This window comes from Halichoeres trimaculatus, unplaced genomic scaffold (genome assembly GCF_033239565.1).
Source record: "Halichoeres trimaculatus isolate MK-OKI-2021-1 unplaced genomic scaffold, fHalTri1.1 fHalTri1_scaffold_6, whole genome shotgun sequence".
Classification (NCBI taxonomy): Eukaryota; Metazoa; Chordata; class Actinopteri; order Labriformes; family Labridae; genus Halichoeres; species Halichoeres trimaculatus.
This window is the reverse complement of record NW_027437184.1, coordinates 16,251,399-16,274,064: the sequence shown is the minus strand read 5'-3', so window position 1 is coordinate 16,274,064 and position 22,666 is coordinate 16,251,399. Positions and strand designations below refer to the sequence as shown.

Here is a 22,666-nt window from a genome sequence, read left to right as displayed (position 1 = left end):
AGGTACAGATAATAATAATGCTATCATAAAATAATATATTTACACTATAAAATGTTTTAAAAGTACATTTTATTTTCACCAAAAGCTCACAGGGTTTTCGTTAAAGAGCCGGTTCTATCAAACCAACAGATTTCAACCTAGAAATATGAAACTTTCTGCCTACAAACAGAGAAAAGCAGCAAATCCTTACATTTTAGCAGCTAGGACTGGAAAAAGTTTAAGCATTTGAAAATGACATACTATTACCAATTAGCAAAAACTGTTGTTGAAAAGTTTTCTGTTTAACAAACAACCATTAATCAAGTAATTGTTGCACAACTTAACGTGTGTTAAATCACTGTTTTTGACAGTTCACAGATTGAAAGGTCACTTGATTGCAAAAACATTTAACAGATGGATTGGTAATGCAAACAGTGTTGTTGCAGTCCTTATAAAGGATATCAAAATAAACAGAAAACATTCCATTTAATTAGAATAAATAATATTTTATATGTGTACACACAGATGCACATACACTACCAACAACAGAATGCTGTACACACTCAGTCCACTTGTTTAATGCTGAGTGACTTCATCTGCTGAAGGCCGTAAGAAGAGGCAGAAAGCTTCAGACACACAAGTGGACAGAGTGTTTAGTCCTCCGACACATTTTTCTTACAGTATTTTCTGACATTAAAATAAACATTAACAACAGATTTATGTTGAGTAGCACTGAATTATAAAATACTGATAACAGCGTTTAAGGAGTTGACATAAGTCCATCTTAAATATGATATTTGAATATAACAAATATGTCTGTACAAATTTACAATAACGTCTCAATAAATAATGAGTGTTTTTGTTTTTAATGCATCACTTGTGAGTCAGCTAAGACTTGACATGCTGAGTAGACGGGAGGATTTGTACATGTAAACAACAAAGTTGCATCAGAAAATACAAAACGTCTCGCTTCAGCGACAGAAGCTGAAAAACTGAAATACGTGTTCCTACCTGCTGACTCTCCCGTGGAGCTCACTGAAAGTACATATCACAGAGAGAAAAACATTCATGAAAGTCAAAGCACCTTTTGCAGGTCATCTTGCAGCTTCTTCAGCATAGCTTCCAGCTGGGATACTTTCTCCTCTAGGTGACCTGGAGAGTCACTGCAAAGAAGAGATGCAGTGACACTTTGTCAGAAGTAAATTCAGCATTTGATATTCTGTATTCATTAAGCCAAAGTATTTCAGCACCTTCAGAAACAGTTCAACAAGACGAACGCTTTCACTGGTACCTGCTGCCACTTATAGAAATGTCTTTAATCTGCTTGAATGCCTCACTTCAGATCATTCAGCGTGAACTGTTTTAATTTGCCTGATTGGTCGTGGAGCTGTGTGTCACCTTTAATGTAAGCTGTAATACCTGCAGACCAATTACAATAATTGCTACAGATGACGGAAATATCCAGTCTAAGTGGGTACAGTCATCTCTTGATGCATTGCATCTGACAACTGGTGATGTCAGCTGTGTGACAAGCTGGAGCTTTTATATGAAATTGGAAACACGGGAAATCATTCTTTTGATGAGGCTTTACATGTTTTCAGTTAAACCTTTTTTTTTTACTCTCTTCTTTATCTTCTCTATTACCTGGAGCCGTATGTAAACGGTAAATGGACAACATTCACATGAAGCTCTCTCTTGTTTTCAGACTGCTCAAAGCACTTACATGTCATATTTACCCATTCACACCACATCCATACACTGATGAAACAGGCTGACATGAAAGGCACCTATTAGTATTAAATCATCCCATTCACACGCTGCTGCCACAGCCACCAGGGGCAATTTGTGTGTGTCTAATTCATCATTTGTGCATAGATACTTGGTGAATAAGGCTGGTTTTGATATGGACTGCCTGTATGCTAGTGGTCAACATAAGACTGAATATTAACCTCACTGATATGTAAAAGTGCTGCTGAGTGTTTTTAAAGACAGAAAATCTAAATTTCTCTCTTTTCTTAATCCAGGGATATGCAAAAAAACCAAACATTTGGATGTAAGTTTCCCCAAGGAACATACTGTACAGACATGGTGTCTTTTTCTAGCTGGAGCCAGATCTACTGGAGAAACAGTCATCAATACTGACCTCTACAGTACGTGGGAGGACATAAAACTGTGTGTGTAATAACCACAGACCTGGACTGATAAAAGATTTACATTTTGCTCTGTTTTCATTGACTGATTTTCTATTGGCCGATAGTTCACTGGTCTTTAAATGTTTAGACACAGCACGCGGGAGAGGAGTGCGGCCAGTTCAGGCAAAGAAGGAGCTGTATGAAGTAGAGACGACAATTAAAAGAGACTGGAGTGGGAGTTTCACAGAAAGATGACAAAGATTGTGAGTCAGACATGATGCCAAAATGTGTGTGTGTGTGTGTGTGTGTGTGTGTGTGTGTGTGTGTGTGTGTGTGTGTGTGTGTGTGTGTGTGTGTGTGTGTGTGTGTGTGTGTGTGTGTGTGTGTGTGTGTGTGTGTGTGTGTGTGTGTGCATCAGTGTTTGCATGCTCACAAGTGCATCACTGATTCAGTGTGATGAGGGCGGTCTCTTTAAGGGCGAACCCATCACGCTGACCAAACAGTTGGATGATGTTGATTAAGTTTACAAAAATTAAGAGACAGAATAAAAGACAAAGGCTGATGAGGAGGGTGTGTGCCACAATTAAAAAAGAAAGAAAACCCAAAAGACCATTACAGAGAGATAACTGTATGAACTTTTTGGCAACCCACCTGTCTTTTGAGTCTCTTAGCTTGCCATCTGTCTGGTCAGCACCAGCTTGGGATGGGTCCCCAGCTTTACGGTCTGTAGAAAAAAAGACATTAACATTTGAAACACCAAGTCACAATAAACAAGAGCACATCTCTGCCTGCATTGTAGTTTTATATGTATTTAAATTGTATCAAAAAGTATGTGGACAGCCATGTGCTATAGGTGTGAAGACTGTTTGTTTACAAGACTGCTCCACATGTTGATACTGAGCGAGTTGAATAGTAGATTTTATCCTTTTTTTAAGGCTTTATACTGTCCCCCTGTAGTCCTGTAGTAGCTTTATATGGTTTACAGATTTAAAAAATACATATTTTTCTTACAGTGATGTTGATGAAAACCCTTATACCAGCCCCTGTCTGAAACACTTTGCTGTTTCTTTAAGGCTCCTGACTGTACAAACCCCCTTTCCTCTGATTGGTCAGTCCTATTGAGGCCTTAAGGGTGCAGAAATATTGGCAAACCCTCATGTTTGAGGCCTGCTTGTCCTTACACCATGACCTTATCATTTCAGTAAGTCTCATGAAGAACTTGTGTTGTTTTTTTTAATGGACCGCCATCAGCAGTTTACTGGCAGGTTCAGGGATTTCTACAACAAATGAATATGCAGCTGTTTGAAAATCTGCACACACTAAATTTGGACATCCTGCACTTTATATCCATATTCAAAATATAGGAAAACACAGTCCCCCTCTTTTGCATTTTGTACATCTTTAACAGGTTAGTGTCTTTTCCACTCTTTTACCACAAAGCTGTAAACAGATCGAGTCGAGAAATACAATCTGAAACAAAGGGCCCAAAGCAGCATCAGGTAAAAAATAAACAGCTAGGGATGTCCCCATGTTTTGTGAAAGCATGTATTAGTTTTTCAATGAGACAGTGGGTACACACAGCATAACTTCATTACATCTACTAGCATGTTAAAAGTAGTCCTCACCCTCTCGCGACAGAGCCTCTAGGATGCTGCGGCAGGCAGTAGCCAGGTCAGCGATTGACTGCCACTCCTCCTCAGTTGAATCTGTCGTCTCTGAGAGAACTGAGAGAAAGAAAGCTGGGATTAGCAATTTAAAAAGCTTTATTATCTGAGCGTGGATAATATCAACCTGTCGGGTACAAAGGAGCACAACAGTGGGACTGCAGATTGTTGAGCTGCCTTTCTACAACTGCATGGAGTCACCACTAGGGGATGCTGCTGTGTAAATGATGCTCAAAGTCAGGGGCAGGGGGAAGTGTAGTGTTTCTAGGTTTCACTGAATTGAGTGAATTAAAGAACCTTTTTTTTTTGGACATGAATTTAAGCCAGCAAGACACTTAAAAGTAGTAAGTTGAAAAAAGGGTGAGGCAAAGACCTGGATTTAAGAGAAAGAATAGAGTTTCGGGAAAGTCCTGATGCAAATTCCAAAGAAACAAAAACATGCATTCATGATCTTACACCTGCACTGCAAAAACTGAAATCTTATCAAGTGTTTTTTGTCTTATTTCAGTGAATCATGTCTTATGAGAGTAATATGAGCCACATTCACTTGACCAGTTCAGAAAAATGTCTTATTTAAAGACAAACATGACACCTTAATTGCTTATAACAAGTTAAAAAATTGCCAGTGGGTTAAGATAAATGTGCTTGCCAAGACTAGAATAATGTCTTAATACAAGTACATTTTTCTTACCCCACTGGCAGATTTTATTTACTCATTACAAGCAATTCAGACCTCATTTTTGTCTTTAAATAACTTAAACTGGACACTTTTCTTGACTGGTCAAGTGAATGTTGCTCATATCAAGTATAAAAGGGCATTTCTTACTGAAAATAAGATAAAAAGACATGGTAAGATTTCATTTTTTGCAATGTTAATGTTGTAAGTAAATCCTTGTAAGTTCAAGGACTCTTAGACTTCCTGTGCAAAATGATGACACAAAACAATCAGAGGCTCAGAGGATGCACAAAAATCAGAAGAGTAAAATGAGAGGATGAGCACTGCACTCTTCTTATGGAGCTTAAACGACGAGTCTCATAGTCTCAGCAGAGGCCGAGCAGATGGTGTAAGAGGGGCTCCTTGATTTGGGGCTGCCTAAAACTCCACCCCTCCCACCACCCATCTGTCCCCCTTTTATCCCCGCCCTGGCAGGGGGTGGCAGCAGAGCAGGGCTGATATTAGATTAGTGGGATAGGGGGCAGCCCAGATAAAAGAGGAGGGACAAAGGGGATATAGAAGGGGGCAGAGTGAGGAAAATGAAGAGAGGGTGAGGGTGAAGAGAGGGCAGAGAAAATCTGGTTAAAAAAAGAGGAATTTGAGGATTTAATCAGGCAGGGATGTTTTGCTAACATGTGTAATTGTGACATTTTGGCTTCATTTAAAAGGTCAGATCAGTGTGCGCAAGGGAGGACTTTTGTTTTGAGTAATCAGGGTCAGAAACTTCATTTCCTCCTTTCGTCAACATGCAGCTGCCATTGTTCTCTCTTAAAAGGATTATGAATATTCTAATTCCATTTGTTTCAATAAAATCTGCACTCATGACTGTGTACTTACTCTTAGTGATGGAGTTATGAAGACTCAGAGCTCTGGAGTTTCTTTCAGCTCGGTCCACACATGACAGCCTGGAAGAGGAGTCACTCGCAGAAGCTTTGTCATCCCCAAATTCAGCCCCCATGAACTGAAGACACAGAGAGACACCAAGAGGAAACAACACTGTCAGAGAGACAGAGACGGAAAGCTGAGCAAAAACCAATCAGGTGACCTCTCATCTCAGTCCATCACCTGTTCGTCCTCCAGGGGAACTTTGGGTTTGACAGCCAGGATCAGATCAGGTGTGGCGTCTCTCAGCTCGCCAACATTCTCGTAGATGTGACCGTCGCCTTTCAGTCCCACATTGTCATACACGTGCCTGTCAGAGACACAGACGTACAGAAGTCTTAATCTCCTGTGATGCTTTGTGACATTTTTCATTCAATATAGAGGCTGAAAACAAAAAGTAGCACTTAGACAAGTAATCTCCAGGATGGCCTGGATTCGGGCCTGATTGATGTTTGTAATTCTGAGCTCACAAAATGATCCATCACAAACATCAAATCTGATGCGGTTTGGGTTAAATTATTCAGCTCTGCTTCCCTGTGACAATAAATGCAGTAAGATTCATTTTAGAGAGCTGCAGAGTTTAATATCATCCTCATGAATAATTTTTCATGGGAAACTTCCTCTTTGAGCTGAAGCTTCATGTTCTGAAGGTGAAACCAACCAGGGAGCGAGCATTTAGATTTCTGATAGACTCATACCTGAAACATGGCTTGTTCACATGCCTTTCTCTCTGATAGAAGACAACTTCTCAGAAAAAAACTAAAAGGACCTTAATGCTTAAAAGCATTAAAATTGAATTTATAGTACATAAGCCACTAAAGGTTTAATGTAACAGTGTAAAGATTAACTGAACCAATTCAGGAGCTGATCTTAATGTCATACACTGCAAAAAACTGAAATCTTGTCGAGTTATTTTGTCTTATTTTCAAAAGAAAGTGTCTTTTTAGACTTAATATGAGCCACATTCACCAAAATAGTCCAGAAAATGTCCGGTTATGTTGTCCTGAAATGCATGTAGCAAGTGAAAAAAATCTTCCAAATGAAACAAGAGAAAAGTTACTTGTTTTAGGACATAATTCTTGTTTTAAGCACATTTTCTCAAACGAATAAGACAATTTTAACTTACAATAAGACAAAAACACTGGATAAGATTTCAGTTTTTTGCAGTGTGGATCTGGGACCGGATCATGGGAACCTTGTTTGCTAAAATGTTACATGAACTGGTTGATGGCCCATTTGCAAGGTTGACTGTGACCCTGCAAACTGAGATTTGTCTGTGTTTTGGTTTTGTGTGTGAAAACAAGACCATGGCATCTACAAGCTCTGCTTCAGCCGAAACCCTTTTCAGTCAGTATATTTTATATTCCCTTCTAACGATTGCGATTGTGACAATTTCTGCTGCTGTTGTTTGAAACAAAATTACTCATTTATTCATTCATGCTTAAATTGAAGGTAAATGTAGGAACACAATACAGTATTTTGAAAATGTCCTGGAAATGAGGGAACTTAGAAATGAGGGAACATGTTAACAATGGATGACCCCATTAAAACAACATCTCACATTAGCTTTGAAGCCAAAATATCCTCGTCACAAGCGCAGCCATTGAAGCAGTTGTGCAGCCAGAGTTTGCGCAGTAGAGACTGTGAGGGATTCTGGGAGAATCTGAGTGGAGCCAGGTGACAAAAATATATATTTTTTTAATTTCAAGAGTCTAATCACTTCTTGACTTTACCTCCTGATATATTTTACAATCCTAGAAAAAAAATACAAGAGAACAGCAGCTGTCAATCACTGTTAAACGTGATGTAAAACCTTGTTTTCAACCTCGGATAAGTAATGAAATGAAACTTTTCAGAAAAAAGAGGACTTGAATACAAGGCAGCCAAATGATATCTCCAAATCACCACAACAATCAGACATGAGAAACATTTCTACGAGGTGTATTAATTTTTTAAAGTTTGACCACAGCCCATCTGGAATGGCTGGAGAGTTGGATTTTTTGACCTAAACTGCAGCCAGCCACCAGGGGGAGCAATTTTTGTGGCAACCTCACTTCGAGCTGTGCAAGATGACGTCCATTTTTTTTTTTAAGTCTATGAGTAGCCCTTGATATTAAATGCTTTTTCCACCCATAGCTGGGTGAAGTCTACTGTTATCGATACATTTCTGGCCCATTTTAATACTCAAGTTTATAAACTTACCTTGTGGTTTGGATTGATGCCTTTAAAAAATTGTTAACACATTGAAGTTAAGTTACAAGGTGCCAAGCATACAGCATTTAACTGGAATGAACAGAAATGTTTCTCTACTATAAGAATAAAATTAATCAAAAACTGTAAATTATCGAGAGCAGTGCAATTGGTAAGGGCCATCAGTATTAAAATTATATTCTGCTTATATGTGACGAAAGAAATTTTAATAAGATAAAAGATGCATCGAGCTAAAAATAACACTTATTCTCTCTCCTGTGTGACACGTTGCTAAAAGCTCTGTCATTGCTTTAATATTTGAATCTTGGGAAAATTAACACTTAGTTTAGGAGTTTATTTGGGCTTTGTAAAGCTAAAAAGTTACAGTTGATGTCAAAATAATTTACCCCTTATGAAGTTTGATGATTTTTCAAAAATTTCCCAATTGCTGTTCAACAGCTTTTCCAAACATCCTGGTTTAATTTTGGGTGCTAACATTATTTGACGATGCACTCAGAAACAACATTATTTCACAAAAAACAAAAACTACCAGGGTCAAAATTGTCAGCCCCCTTATGCTAATAGCTAATTTTAATGTACTTTTTCCAGGATAATTTGCAAATAATTTAACCTCAGTGTATTGAAAAGCAGAGGTTTCAGTGTCACAATGAGACCTCAGTGTTACAGTTTCTAGTTTTTCTCCTATTTTGTCTCATGTAATAAGCTCAATGACCAGTCGGTATAGCAGGTAAAAAAAAAAATTACTTGGGACCAAATGTTTAGTTTGCATAGCACATTAAGTCAAATCAAATCAAAGCAAATTTTTCAATATTTTCTTGAATCAGATCATGGTCATCAAGGTTTGAATTGGAACACTTGAAAAGAAGAGGTGCACTGCCTTGGTTGAATGGTGCATTGTTGAACTTAACTAATGGGAAAAAAAAGTGCGCTGTCATTTAAATTTTTTATTTTTGAAGTGTTTGAGGTTTTTCATTAAATGAGCTAGGTGCTGAAGTTTAAAAATAAAAAGAATGAAGACCTAAGTGGTTTTTCTCATGAGAAAGATTTTAACGACAGAACTTTCCTGTTAAGTTGACACACTTCAGTGACGCACTGCTTCATGTCCTTCTCTGTAACTCGTCCTTTGCAGGAAAAGTGACGCACTGACTCAGAGATTAAAAAGTGATGAGTCAGCTTCAGCTCAGGGGTATTTTCGGCCATGTTGGATGATTTAAGAGCTCTTTTACCTAATGCTCTCCCGATGTGTGGCTCGCAGTAAAGCAATCTTGCAAAGCAGCTTTTCTTGTTACTTAAACTCTCATTTTCTTCATATTTTCTCCATTAATTGAACAGTGTTAGAAGCTTTACCAACACTCACCCATCACATGTATCCCTGTAGGACATTTTCTCCAATGAGCAGCTGCGTGTGAGCTGTGGGCCGCTGCTCTCCTCGCTCTGATTGGCTGGTTGGTCCTGCAGTGAAGTTGCCCGTAGCAAAGGTAAACTGGGCGGCGTGAGAAGCACGGTGTGACTTCTCTCACTTTGCTCTTTATCATTCAGGTGCCCTTCACCCTCCGAGGTCCCCACCTCGATTATGTGTACTTCATCAGCTCCACCACTCCTCATCTTGTCTTCCTCCTTCGTTTCCTCCTCCCTTTCTTCTTCTTCTTCCCTCTCATCCAACACCCAGGCCTCTCCGGACTGATCCTCGCCAGGTTTACACTCGGCATCCTTAATGGCTTTCTGGTAGAGCTCAGAGAAACTTCTGCAGATCATAAAACACAGACACACATATTCAAGAAGAAATAAATCACACCTCCTTTTTCTTCTTATTATTATTAAACTGTTGAGTCAGAAATTAATCTAGACGGCAAAAACAAAAAGTAGAGGAAAAAAGAGCTATATTTGTCTGAGCTTCATCTATATTCTTTTGAAATCTCAGAGCCTCCATTTCCTGTGAAGACATCTTTGAGACAATTTGGGCTTTGTTGTCACTGAAAAGCCTCTCAGAAGTGAAATATAAATAAAGCAGGGGATGTTCTCTGAGGATGATTCTGCTGCCAGCTTGAGCTGTTTCTTTAAAATAAAGAGCTGCAGAAGTTCACAGCTTGGTTTTGTTTTTATCTATTTGGTAATTTAAAAATTCTGTTTATGCCCTCTGACTGCAGCTGAGTGGAAAGTGTGCTGGACAATGTGTGTCACTGTGATAAAAGATCATTGGAGGGATTGATTAGTTGGGAGCCAGCTGGTGTGATACAGACTGTAGCGGAGCAAACTGTGACCTCAGAGTGACACCTCCCATGTTTTCCTAAACTGTCTTGTTCCACTTGCCCCCTCTTTCTTTTTCATTGCCCACCTCCCTGTCAGCCCCCCTCTGGACCTTGCACGCAGTTTACCCATGAGCCTCTCCTCCAATCTTACTTTATGTCTGCTGACCTACATGTGCCCTTGTTAGCACTCTCCCCCTTTTACTCCTCCTCACCCACCTGCGAGGCTTCCCGTTCTCGTCTGGTGGGATTACGGTGATGTGGATTTTGTGTGCCGTGCGTAGCAGCCTGGTCCTCTCTTCTGGGCTCAGGTGAACCAGGGAGTGTCCACAGAGCCGCACAACGCGAGCCCAGAGCTGCAAACCTCCGCTCTCTGCATAACAGAACCGCTGCAGCTCTGTTACAAAGCCTTCTTCGTTCATGAGGAAGCCCGGCTGTCCGACACCATCACGCAGGGGGGTGACCTCGAAAGCCTCGCAGCCCCGGGTAACCAGCTGTAGAGGGGGGAAACATTATTGTTTAATTAATCTCCTTTTTTATGCTCAATTTTTTCCATTTTTCTGTTCAAGTCTACGTGAAGCATTTTGGGCTGCATGGTATTTATGAGAAATCCTAAGTTGATAAAGATGCCAAAGTGGCATGGGAAATAAAGAGATTAAAAAAAAGTAAATGTCTGAGAATCCTTAGAGATTTTCTTCATTTCAAAAACTCTGTACTTGAAAATAACCTTAAATTGAGGTTAAACCTGAGATAACTATAAATGTTTTTAACTTTATTACCTCCGCCAAGGCGGTTATGTTTTTGGGAGAGTTTGTCTGTCCGTCTGTCTTTCTGTTTGTTTGTTTGTTTGTTTGTTTGTTTGTTTGTTTGTTCGTCTGTGAACTCAAAAAATAACAAAAGGATCTTGATGAAATTTTCAGGAAATGTTCCAAATGGGATAAGAAAGAAGTGATTAAATTTTGTAGGTGATCCAGATCACCGTCTGGATCCTGCATTTTTTTAAAGGATTCTTTATCATTGTGAGATAGGGCCGTTTCACTATATGCGTATATTACTCCATGATAAATTGTCGGATTGCTTGTCATGGTAATTGATGTAAAAGTACCATCCAGATCGAACTAGGACCAGGACACTAAGATCTGGAATATGAAATATGTACTGTGTCATCTGTCAGGTAACAAATTATCGTACAAACCTGCAACTAACACCAAGTTGGAGCAGACAGTCTGCTGAAAGGGAGTATAACATTGAAGTAGGACTTAAGTGTTGCGCTACAATCACAATATGCTTGGCGGAGGTCTGCGCTCTCTGAGTGCTTTTCTAGTTGTATTTATTAATTGTACTTTTATGCATCTTCCAGTTTCAGGATACAGCTCAAACTGTCAGCTTTATAAAACTAAAGCATGTTTGTTTATGAGCAGCTATGCACATGAGGGAATGTTGTGTAAGGATTTAGTGTGCTGACGTTCAGATATCAGTCAAATTGCTTCTTTGCAAAAAGTTTTAACAAGCAGTATACAGTATTGTAGGTAATATATGATAAATAAAAGATAATTATGCTTTTTGCGGCACATGCGCCCCATGTACATAGGCTATAACCCTCATGGCAGTAGTCCCTGGTTTGACTCCCAGCCTCCATGTTTCCCCTAACTCTCCACTCCCAGCATTTCCTGTCTCTCTTCAGCTGTCCTTTCTGATAAATGAAAAAACTGCCCCTGAAATATTTTTTAAAAAGAGACAACTTTACTTGATTTACCAATCGTTCATTTGGCTTCCCCAACAGAACTGAACTAAATCCAGACTCTGCTGAAACTAGGTCTTTTCTACCAACTGTTAATTTAATAAACACTGTCCAGAACTGTCCAGAGTTAGAGCAACACAAGCCCCGATGCTGTTAGTTTGTCTCTTTATCAGCTCTCACTAATAAACTAAATGGTTCTAATCTAATTATAGTACTCAGTCTTGACTTACTGTTTAGTAGCAATCACTACAGGATGAATGAGGGTTATCATATGATTTGTCGCATCACAAGCCCACAACCTAACTCATTTACCCACCTCAAGTCTCTGCACCACTTCCCGGATGTCCTCCGCCTGACTCTCCATCACACATATGGACACGGACTCTCCACGCTCATAGAAGATATCCAAGCATGGTCCCCCCTCTTTCACCTCCGTCACCGCCTTCCATCCAACCACATCCCGACAGGAGCAGTTAAACACCACCCTTCGAGTACACCTTTCAATGAGAACTACGGACTCAGCTGACACTCCCAGCAGACAGGGCAGCTTGTGCTCCCCCGCCTCCCCGTCGTCTCCTCCGCTGTTAACCATCACGGCCCACACTAGTGCCCCGGCACTGTGCAGCTCCGCCCCCTTGGTGCCCTTCAGCTTATCTTTGCGTTTTCCTCCCAGAGAGAGCAGGGGGAACTTGGTGGAGGAGTCGATGGGTGTGGTGGTGACGTAGTTCTCTGCCAGGTCCTTCAGATATTCCTGCCGTGTGCGGGTGGCCATGGAGCGGAACTTTTCCGACTTCTCCGCAGCGTTTTCAGCGTTCACCGCCTTCGCCAGGAGGAAGTCTCTGAAAGCGAGTGAGCGAGGGAAGCGGGCGCCCTTAGGGAACAGTGGGCCAAATAATGGGATGTCTTTTGAGCGAGTCACTGCCACTCTGGGGGGGAGAGAGGAAGAGGAATGACAGAGTTAAGAGACAGAGCACAACAGACACTCTATCTCTGTCTTGTTTTCAGAGCTCAAGTGTTGTGTAATACTCTCCAGAATAACAAACACTGAAGATGCTGCAGTGATGCAAACACTCGCCTTTGCATTCTTCTACTAAATTAAATTGTCTGTTTGGGTATTTTCATCAAGGCCAGAACTTTTCATAACTTTTTCAGAGCAGTAAAATCCAAACACAGGTTCTAATACCAGCATGAATTTCTCGCCTTAAAATATCTCGGCCTGTAAAAGGAGAGTGAGATCTTTTTTGGGGTGTAGAGGAAATGTATGTATTCAAACAGAGTGAGACAGAAAAGATGACATCAGACCTGTAGTAGGTGTTTTCAGTGCAGGGCTCATGGACCTGTACAATGATGAAGACATGCTGGAAGTGAGAGCGGATTGATTTAGGAGTGAAAGGCAGCGCGCCTGGCTCCTGGAACACAATTGTCACAATGTCGTTACCGATGTGTCGCTTCCTCAGCAACTGTTGGGAAAAACAGACACAGAGAAAAAAGCACCATGTTAGACCAGGGCTGTTTAATATTACTTATCAACCTGTTAAATTTCTCTATTCTATACCTGCAAGTTCTTTAATACTCGTAGTATGTAGTGTGTTTGTGTAAACAAAGCAACAGTTATCAGTGTTGAATTTAATCCCTTTAAGAAGTACTGCAGTTTCTGAGGCTGACTACAAAAGCCAAAGGAGACCCTATTACCACAGCCATGTTAAAGTGTCCATCTCTACAGCAGAAATAAACATGCTGATGAGCTGTTTCTGAGGTTTGTAATAATTAAGCATCATTAAGGGCTGAATGAACTGACAGGTGGGCACATTATAGCACTTTGCCAGGAGGCTAAAGGCTCATCTCGACTCCATCTTTAGGTCTCTAGCTAGGTCAACCAAATGTAAGGTGTAATCAGGGTTAATAAGATAGTAACCATCATCACAAGACTTTAAAAGTCAGAAACTAACGGGTGGCATGATTCTGAGTTAATCTATTTTTTTTAAACAGTATGTGATTAACACTTGTGTTTAAACACTAATTTTTAACAGCAGCTGGTATAAAAACGAATGTTTAGGTCTAAAAACCCCATATGTGTTTGAACATACTGCATTAGAAATTGTGTTTTTATAACTCATTTGTTTTAGAAAAATTAAGAGTTGAGCAAAGATGCCTAAAATTGGGGATAGGCCTGGCGTGGCAAAGGGGTCATGTAACTAAAACTATGTTTATGTTTTATACAATAAATTGTAGAAAACAAAGGATGTTAATATGTTATTTACTTGAAAACAGACAAAAAGTGAAAATAGGTGTTTTACTGTTCAACTGACAATAAAATATAGAATGAACTTAGGTGTTAAAAACAGAGGTTTGACGCACTAGCAAGTAATAGAAAGTAACTAAAGCTGATTAAAAGAATAAGAAGCTATAAGAAAAATAAAAAACTTAATATACTTGTATGGCTGTGACCATGCTGTTGCTGATATTTAATTATATATTTTATATTTAATATATATTATATATTTAATTTTTAGAGCAGGGGTGGCCAACCTGTGGCTCGTGAGCCACATGTGGCTCTCTGCTTTTCGGTGTATGGCTCTTCGATCCATTCATAAATATATATATATATATATATAGTTATGAGTAGTGGTGTGCCAATCAATCTAAACTATATATATATGGATGACAGTGTTGGGATCAGTTGGGATTGATACTTAAGTTTCAGTTTCTCTTCTCTAGTATGAATTTAAACACACAAACACAGTAAATCTCGCTTTGAAAATTGGAAATGTATTGATTTCATTTTATGTAATTTTGTTTACGTGTGAGAGGCAGTGTTCTTGTAAGACCACGTGTGTGACGTGGCTCTCTGTAGTACCACGGTCATTTTTGTGGCTCTTGGTCTCTGACTGGCTGGCCACTCTGCTTTAGAGGTTGTTTGGAAAAACACATAGTCTTGAGGAGTTTTTAACTTTTTTTTTTCAATTAATAAAACAAATGATTGATGTATTGGTTAATAAGTGAAGCAAAAATCAGTAGTGAATGTTACATTCAGAAGCCCTGAAACAAAAACAAAAAAAAACCCCTAGCAAATTATTCATCTAAAAAGCTCCAATTAAAAGCTGTCTCAGCCCCAGTGGTTTTAGGTGCAGTGTTTTTAATCTAAACCTTAAATTCACATACTTATTATATATCTAATGTGACAGCTAACACTATTAAGGCAAAGGCTGCTCACAAAGAGCAGACAGTGAGCTGAAGGAGCAGACTGTCTGACAGGCTGCAGTGAATATCTTCATGGTGGGAGTGAACACTGGGGGGCAGGATTTCGATGTCATGCTTGTTGCAGAGCACAGAGGCTTTTCCTGAAGCATTTACCAAAGCATGACAGCACGAACAGACAGGGTTGATTAAGGTTTTACCACGACTGATGTATTTTTCTTAATAACAGAAGGGGACTGGATTGTCAGGTGGACAAAGACAGATGCATCTGGGACTGGAAAATATTTTGCTGCAACACAAAGACGGCTGTGTGGCAGCACAACGATGTTGAAGACATAATTTGGTTTATTTCACCTGCTGCGTGTTGTTGGAGGTGTAGGGCAGCATCGTGGAGACATGGAACATAATCTCATAGTCCTGGTAACGTGTGTAGAGAGAGTGTGTCCCAGTTGAGTCCGCTGCACAGGCAAAAGACACACGGCGAACACACACACACACACGCACACATCACACAAAGAGATTAAGCAAAATCAGTCAACATCTGTGAGTGAAAGAATAAACTCAAACTGTCAGAGTCAGGGTGAAATGTGTCCTATTTACTGTCTCTGTTGCTCAGTGAGGGGAAAACAGCTCGGAGATAATCAGCAGTGACTATGCTCTTTTACAGGCATTACTCAGATTACATGAGGCCAGATAGCAGTTATCTCAGGCTTTCAGTGCTGCACTGATGCCCTTTGGATAATGGCGACAAGGTGAGATGCAGCCAACAGATCGAGTAGTGGTGTGTGTTTCCAGCTCACTCTTATTGTCCAGCTGAGCTCGGTATTTCTCCCAGCCCTTCAGGCGCACCCGCTCCCCAAGCAGATCCAGAAACTCCTCAAAGGCCGGCCCTGAGCTCTCGTTGTTGTACATGTCTTCCTCTGAGCTCTGCCCGGCCCGGCAGTACATCACGCCAACCTTTCTCTGGAAATTCAGCTGCAATGGAAGACAGAGAAGTTGATCATTTATTCATAGCACTGACTATTTTCAAGACACTCTTGATATTTTGGCTTTTTACTTTAGATCTGCACTGTCTGTTACAGATATTTCTGAAGCAGGTTTACTTAAAATTAACATGTAGCTGTGTGAGATTCATTTAGCTTTTACGCCAAAGCTCCAAAAACTTCAAAGAGAAGGATTTCCTTTTTTGTGGTGTTTTTTTCTTTTGCTTGAGTTCACCTATGGGGCTCATCTGGGGTTTAAGTACGATTCAAAAGTCAATGAGCCTCATTCTCTATTCGTGCATATACACAAAAATGTGCCTAAACTATGTGTGCAAACGTCTGAAGCACAAGTATGGGATTTCTCAATATAGTCTTACTTGTAGGGATGCACCGATATGAAAATTTTGGCAGGTATCGATAGCTACCTAGATATTAATATTGCTGTTATGGCTGATAACCAATATTTACCAATATCAATATTGATTCAAAAAAAACAATCTGAGATGATAAAATTGTGAACAAACTGAAAATCATGCAAACTGAATTTTTCAACATTTCCCCTTATTTTCAAACTAGTTTTCCTTTTTCACTCTTCTTAGGTAGTTTTGGTGTTTACATAGTCAGAGAAAACAATATTATTTGGGTCTTGAAAGATTGTTCGAGATGCTTTGAAAATGCAGCTAATGAGTAAATATCGGCCCACTTTTACACATCAGCTGATGCAGATATATTTAAAAAAATGACCAACATCAGCTGATACCGATACTAATACCGATATTAATACCGATATATTGTGCATCCCTACTTACTTGCATTTTTTCTGCACTGCAAACAAAACTAGAACTTCCTAAGACCATGCATACGCACATATCGTGACAACCAACTTGCTCAGAGGACGTTAACACATTTTGGTTTTAACTAAATGCATGACACATTTAAAATACTTTCAGAAAAAGAAAAAAGCTCTAAAAGAATATAAAAATAAAAACTGTGGATTGACTCAATGTATCAAACAACCATGAAATTGCCGCCTTTCACCCTTATCGTACTTTAAGTACTGAATCTTAAATTAAATACTGAGTTTATAATTGGAAATATGCTAATGTACATACTAAAATCTCACTTTGTTGATGACTCGCTTGTCAATTTAGATTTATTCTGATTACAATAAATGCAAGGTGGTCGAAATTGTCTGGTACGCATGTGTAATGAATCTGACGGTGATTAATGACCTGCCAGAGTGAGAAAATATTTTTACATTTGTTGGTAAATGAGGCCGAATGTTATGATTGTGGTAGTAGTATCTTTTTTGATCTCTTCTTTTCTCTTTTTTTTTTGCATCATCTTTATGTTAATCTTTTTTTATATCTGTGATCTTTTTTATTATTTTGCAAGACATAATATGGCAGCCAACATAGTGAGTATATACCCACAATTGCTCATATATTCAAGTGCTATTTATATTGATTTGTCATCAGATATTATATTAAGATTTTATAGGTAGCTCATCTATATATCTGGAATTTAAATAAAGATGCAGCAGTATGAAGGTATGATCACTATTCTTTCTTGTGTGAACACACAATATTGATCAGACTACAGATGTACCTAATTTTTTTTTTTTTTTTCTGTGATTTCAAGATTTCCTGAAATACTTTTCTTTTCGACACACATCCATCAGTCTTAGGTGTCAGCAGAGGCAGCCTTACTCACCCCTTGTTCGTCAAGTTTCAGCAGGGTGTCGCGGACCTTGGGGGAGTTTGAGGCCAAGCGGAGGCAGTGCAGGTTCAACTCAGGCATGATGAACTCCAGCAGCCTCTTTGGAGACAAGCCTCTGGGGGTCGTGTGTCGAGCGGCAGAAGGCACAGACTCCTCGAGTATGGAACCTCGCAGTGTCTTCATCTGAGGAGACGACTCACAGTCATCACATCCAGTCAAATCGATTTCTCGCACACTCACACACACACACACACACACACACACACACACACACAAACACACACACACACACACACACACACACACACACACACACACACACACACACACACACACAGAGCTTGACGAAAGCTTTGAAGAGGGCAAAGGGACGGTTTACCTCTGTGGTGCGAAAGATGATTCTGTAATTGTACTGAGCTCCACTGGATCCCTCCTTCTCTTCACGACGGAAACTGATAGCAACTGGACCGAGGCGATCATCCATGCCGAAGAAATTCTGGTGTTCTGTGATGACACAGCAGTCAATCATCAGTGCAGAACAATCATGACAATGCTGCTACTGGACAAAAGGTTGTGACAGTTGTAGCTCAGATGTGATGCTAATGAGGATTTATTTTATCACCTCTACCAAGGAGGTTATGTTTTTGGGAGAGTTTGTCTGTCTGTGAACAACATAACACAAGAAGTAACAAACAGATCTTGATGAAAATTCCAGAAAATGTTCAAAATAGGATAAGAAAGATTATATTTGATGATTATATTTTGGAGGTGATCCAGATCATTGTCTTGATCCTGGATTATTTTTAAGGATTCTTTATCATTGTGTGATAGGGCCGTTCTCACCATATATGTTAACATAAATGGTCAGATGGCTTTGTGAAACAATACAAGACAAGTTCAAAATCATTTCTGACAGATGTAAAAGTACGATCCAGATCCTGGCAATATTCTGGACACCAACATCCGGAATATGAAATATGTACTGGGTCATTATAATTTTCAGCGCTGTCAGGTAACAAATTATTGTACAAACCTTTAACTAACACCAAATTGTAGCAGACAGTCTGCTGAAAGGGAGTATAACATTAAAGTAGGACTAAAGTGTTGTGTGACAATCACAATTTGCTTTGCAGAGGTCTGCGCTCTTTGAGTGCTTTTCTAGTTTCAAGGTTTGGCCCAGCTAGGCCTTTAGCCTGGCCTAATCAGACAAATTCTACATCTGCGCTACGACTTTCTCATTCATGTTTGTGTTCACAGCGCTGTAATCAATGGGCAAAGACACCTCTGGATGCAGCAAAGAGGTTGATGTATCAGTGAGACTGTGGGCTTTGAATCTTCCACAGCTTTAAGTTCAATATAACAATCCGACATGTGGCGTGGCACTGTTCGTGTGCGCATCATGAAAACTGCTCTCCAGTTTGTTTGGTATTGGTGACGTAGCAGTTCCAGGGCATTGCAGATCAACAGCCATCTTGGCTTTTTTGGTGCTTAAATCAAATCAGATCAATAAAAGATAAATGGCTGCATGGGTAGGGGGTCTGTAGCACATGCATCTGGTGGAGCAAAAAAAGTAGAAGCTCATGGATCTGTCTGGTTCTCATGCTTGTTCTCTTCTGCAAATGGGCAAAGTGCAGCATAATTATATGAAGGAAACACAAAAAAAAGGTTTTTCTGTGATGTCTATTTACACAACAAAACCCAAGGGCATACTGAAATTAAGTTTGAATCCGGGCTTAAAGTTTAAAGAGACAAAAAAAATCTGACTGCTATCCACTACAGGAAAAAAAAGATTTGTATATCCCCTTGCTTTGTTTAAAACGCCCCTCCATTATAACTATTGTTCAGTCCCTCTAGAGTAAAGTGACAGAGCAGAAAATGTGTATCCTGGTAAAGGATGATCAAGCCTTAAAATGAGGCATGAGCTCGCACAGTAGTAAGAGCAACATAGGATACCAATTTTTTAAGCTGAAAAGATATTTTTCTAATTTTGTACTATAATTGTTTTGGCCATCGTCTTCATTTGTTAGGGCAGTAGATGGAGTTTTAAAATGTGGGGAAGAGAAAGTAACATTTACCAAAGGCCTGGAGGTTAAAGGAAAAAAACCTCTGATCATAGATTAAGGTTAAATGGCACCACAAGCTGAAAAGGCTCAGTTTCAGTCTTTGTGATGTTTTCCACACGTTGATGAACAGAGTGAGCTGTGTTGTGCTTTACTTACCTTTCATGTAGAAGTATTTGCGATAGTAATGGGCTCCCAGATCTGCGTGCTCTATGAAGTAGTTGCTCTTGCCCTGTTGTTGGATGTGACTCTCTCTGGGCTCCTCTAGGACCGACACTGCATCATTGGGGGTCCGTAGGCTGGACCAGAGTCCTCGCCTCCCCTGTGATCTACCCAGGCCCACCTGCTCCTCTCCTCCTGTCTCATTGCGAAAGTGTGGGCAGCTAAGCAAGAGCTCGTTATCGTTGCCATCCCCCTCGTCCAGCAGCAGTGACTGCTCGGGGTCATCGGTGTTCCCCCCGTTGCCTCCACCACCCTGTGCAGGTGAGGATGGGGTGGCCTGTGATAGAGGCCTCAGCTGGGAGGCGGCTGAAGCTCCTGAGGTGATGTTCTTTTTACGCCCAATGCTGTCTCTGTTTGTGGCTGCCTCAGTTAGGTCGAACAGGATGCTCTGAACATCATAGTGGGCAAAGTTCCTCACCCAGGCTCCACCACCAATGTTGTCATATGGTCCTGGTTGGGGGATCTGAGGAGGCACAGGTTTGCTCTTCTTACCTAGACCTTCAGGCTTTGGAGGCTTGGCAGGTTTTGGGGAGTCCCCTGTGGAAAGAGACAGACCTCGGAAGAATCCGTCAGGCTCTGGAGGGTTCCCTTGCAGTCCTAGAAGCAGGAAAGGGTCTTTGAAGCGGAGGGCATTTGGACTCAGAGGCCCCTGGTCTGCAGCGCTCGCCTCCTGGGCTTGAGTCTGTCTTTCCAGTGAGGACAAGCTGCCGTATTCTCTGTGCAGCAGTACTCCTGAGTCCCCTTGAGCTCCAACACCTGCTTTCTCTCCTGCTGCCCGAGCTGTTTTCCCCCCAGCCTTCCCAGAGGAGTCCAAGTCCCCTAAAGTTACATCGCTATTACTTCTCTGCATGATGTGGCCCCGGCCCACCGATCTAAGGTTCAGGCCCACACGGCTCGGAGTGAGGCTGTCTCCATCGACCCCATCACTCTCCCTCCTGGGAGGCCACTCCACCACACCTGCCTCCCGTTTAGGGTCAAAGTTCACTGTTGCGATTGGAGGCCGCATGTTCTGACGGCGAAATTTGCGAATGAAGAGATCATCTGACTGCATGGTGCCCTCAAAACTAGCTCCAGTCTTTCAGTCCTGTCTTCACTCTGGGCTCCCAGAGCTTCCTTCTCTCCCAGCTAAATGCCTGCCCTGGTCTCTGTGGTACCGGTGTGGAACTAGAGTGATGTGCTTGGAGAGAAAAGACCCCTCTGAGCGAAAGCAGCAAATTTAGAACTCATTCACACCACTTAAGATGTCTGACCTTTTTCAACCCTTGGGCTCCCATAGAAATCTCTGTGAGCTGTTAAATAAGACGACAAGTCCTTGAAGTGTAAAAATGAAGAAAATTGAAGTGAATTTGAAGCATATTTTTGTTGCAGGTGTACAGATGGGTGTTTTAGTGGAACTCCAGTTTTGGGGTGCCCCTTCCTGCAGGGTAAGCATGTGAGGATCATCACTGGAGCCAGACTTTCTTTCCTACATGTGGGAGAGGTAATGTCTCTATCAACCGTCCCAACATGGCATCCATTCTTCTGCACTCTTCAGTGCCTGCTTCTTCCCTTTTGCCCTTTTGCTCCACTGGCCACCTGCAAAAAAGAAGACAGAAACCTCTTTTATTAACATTATCTTACACATCATTTACCCACACTACAATTTTCCTCATCTACAGATCCTTATTCAACTCTAAACAGCTTTTTTAGTGTGGGCACAGAAACACTTTGTAGAGAAGATTTGATAAACAAGTATTAAATGCCAAGAATAAAGCAGCAAGCAGGTGGGATTTGTGTTTCATTGTCGGGTAATGCCTTGTACCTCTGTTTTTCTGTTTTCTTTTATTAATACTCTTTCCTTTACACACTTTCCGTTCCATAGTTTCCCAAAATAGCATCACAGCGGACCAACCGCTCACCACGTCCAGCCTGCACACGCTCACAATAGTTGGGCACTAACTCAGAGGAGGGGCCCTTCCTGGCTCGCTGACTGTGTGCCAACATACAAGAGAAATAAGTCTAACAATCTCTCACCTTCACATACATTAACATACAAACACACAGTTGTTTTATTTAACTTCTTCATTAATATTCAAAAGACGACATGAAAAGCAGCACAGGAATTTTTGTAACTACCTGCTGGGACATTATTTCAGATCAGCTGCTGGGACACTTTCATTTTACTTTGTCGAAAAAAATGTTAAAAGTCATTTCAGTTATTTTAAGGCAAAAGTATCTTGCTATGCAAAAACAGTATGCTTCCTCTTTCCAAGACCAAACAGCATTTAGCTTTTGAAGTTTTGCAAGCAACTTACCAAAAACTGTTTCAATTTCATGCAGTGCTCAGTCAGTTTCTGTCGTCGTTTGTTGCCTTTACCCTGTCTTTGACCAGACTGACGTCAATCAAGCAATGCAAAAGCTTTATGCTGCGCTCAATAAAGCACGCGGCTTCTTCCTGTCTAGCTTTTTCTCATGCATCTCGTTTCTCGTGCGCTTGCAGCCCACAGAGCAGGTGCAGTAGTGTGGAGCTGCTGACAGAAAGCTGCACATACGCAAACACTCACTGACACACATACACAAACTGCTGTAGAGTAACGTGAGGAAGTCACAAAACATCCTGGTTCCCTTCCTTGCTCTCACACTTGACTTTTTTTTACTGGTAGTCTGAAGTTTAGCTGTGATAAAGCTGCAAAAAATCGATTCAGATCTGGGAGTTGAGTTATTGTTGTCTCAGATCACGGATCAGAGGTCATCATTGGTTTAAATGGCATGTCAAGATATGCTAATGTGTGTTGAAGCTTTCATATGCACTTTAATCATCCAGAAAACAGTGGTTGACATTTAAGGTGGTCACTGTAACAGGAAGTGGTGCTGACTGCAGATTTAGCTGCGTTCTCCCCAAGGTTTGTTCAGACAGAGCAGGACAATGGCTACT

The 22,666-nt window shown here is 40.7% G+C and overlaps 1 protein-coding gene across 2 annotated transcripts in view; it reads right to left on the bottom strand.

Annotated features, from left to right (window-relative positions):
- Positions 1 to 22,666, bottom strand: part of sipa1 (signal-induced proliferation-associated 1) — a 43,726-nt gene that overhangs the window by 5,576 nt on the left and 15,484 nt on the right. The window contains exons 2-15 of one of the 2 annotated variants that reach the window (XM_074671850.1): positions 19,690 to 21,327; positions 17,850 to 17,974; positions 17,465 to 17,653; positions 15,569 to 15,743; positions 15,123 to 15,226; positions 12,873 to 13,030; positions 11,887 to 12,496; positions 10,049 to 10,323; positions 8,941 to 9,327; positions 5,556 to 5,682; positions 5,328 to 5,451; positions 3,737 to 3,835; positions 2,763 to 2,835; positions 1,064 to 1,131 (exon numbers count right to left, since the gene is read on the bottom strand). In XM_074671850.1, the coding sequence (XP_074527951.1) occupies positions 1,074 to 1,131; positions 2,763 to 2,835; positions 3,737 to 3,835; positions 5,328 to 5,451; positions 5,556 to 5,682; positions 8,941 to 9,327; positions 10,049 to 10,323; positions 11,887 to 12,496; positions 12,873 to 13,030; positions 15,123 to 15,226; positions 15,569 to 15,743; positions 17,465 to 17,653; positions 17,850 to 17,974; positions 19,690 to 20,803 (3,618 nt within the window). In that variant the 5' untranslated portion in view covers positions 20,804 to 21,327 and the 3' untranslated portion in view covers positions 1,064 to 1,073. Of the gene's footprint in view, positions 1 to 1,063; positions 1,143 to 2,762; positions 2,836 to 3,736; positions 3,836 to 5,327; positions 5,452 to 5,555; positions 5,683 to 8,940; positions 9,328 to 10,048; positions 10,324 to 11,886; positions 12,497 to 12,872; positions 13,031 to 15,122; positions 15,227 to 15,568; positions 15,744 to 17,464; positions 17,654 to 17,849; positions 17,975 to 19,689; positions 21,328 to 22,666 lie in introns of both variants that reach the window. The other variant, XM_074671849.1, reaches the window with a different exon arrangement.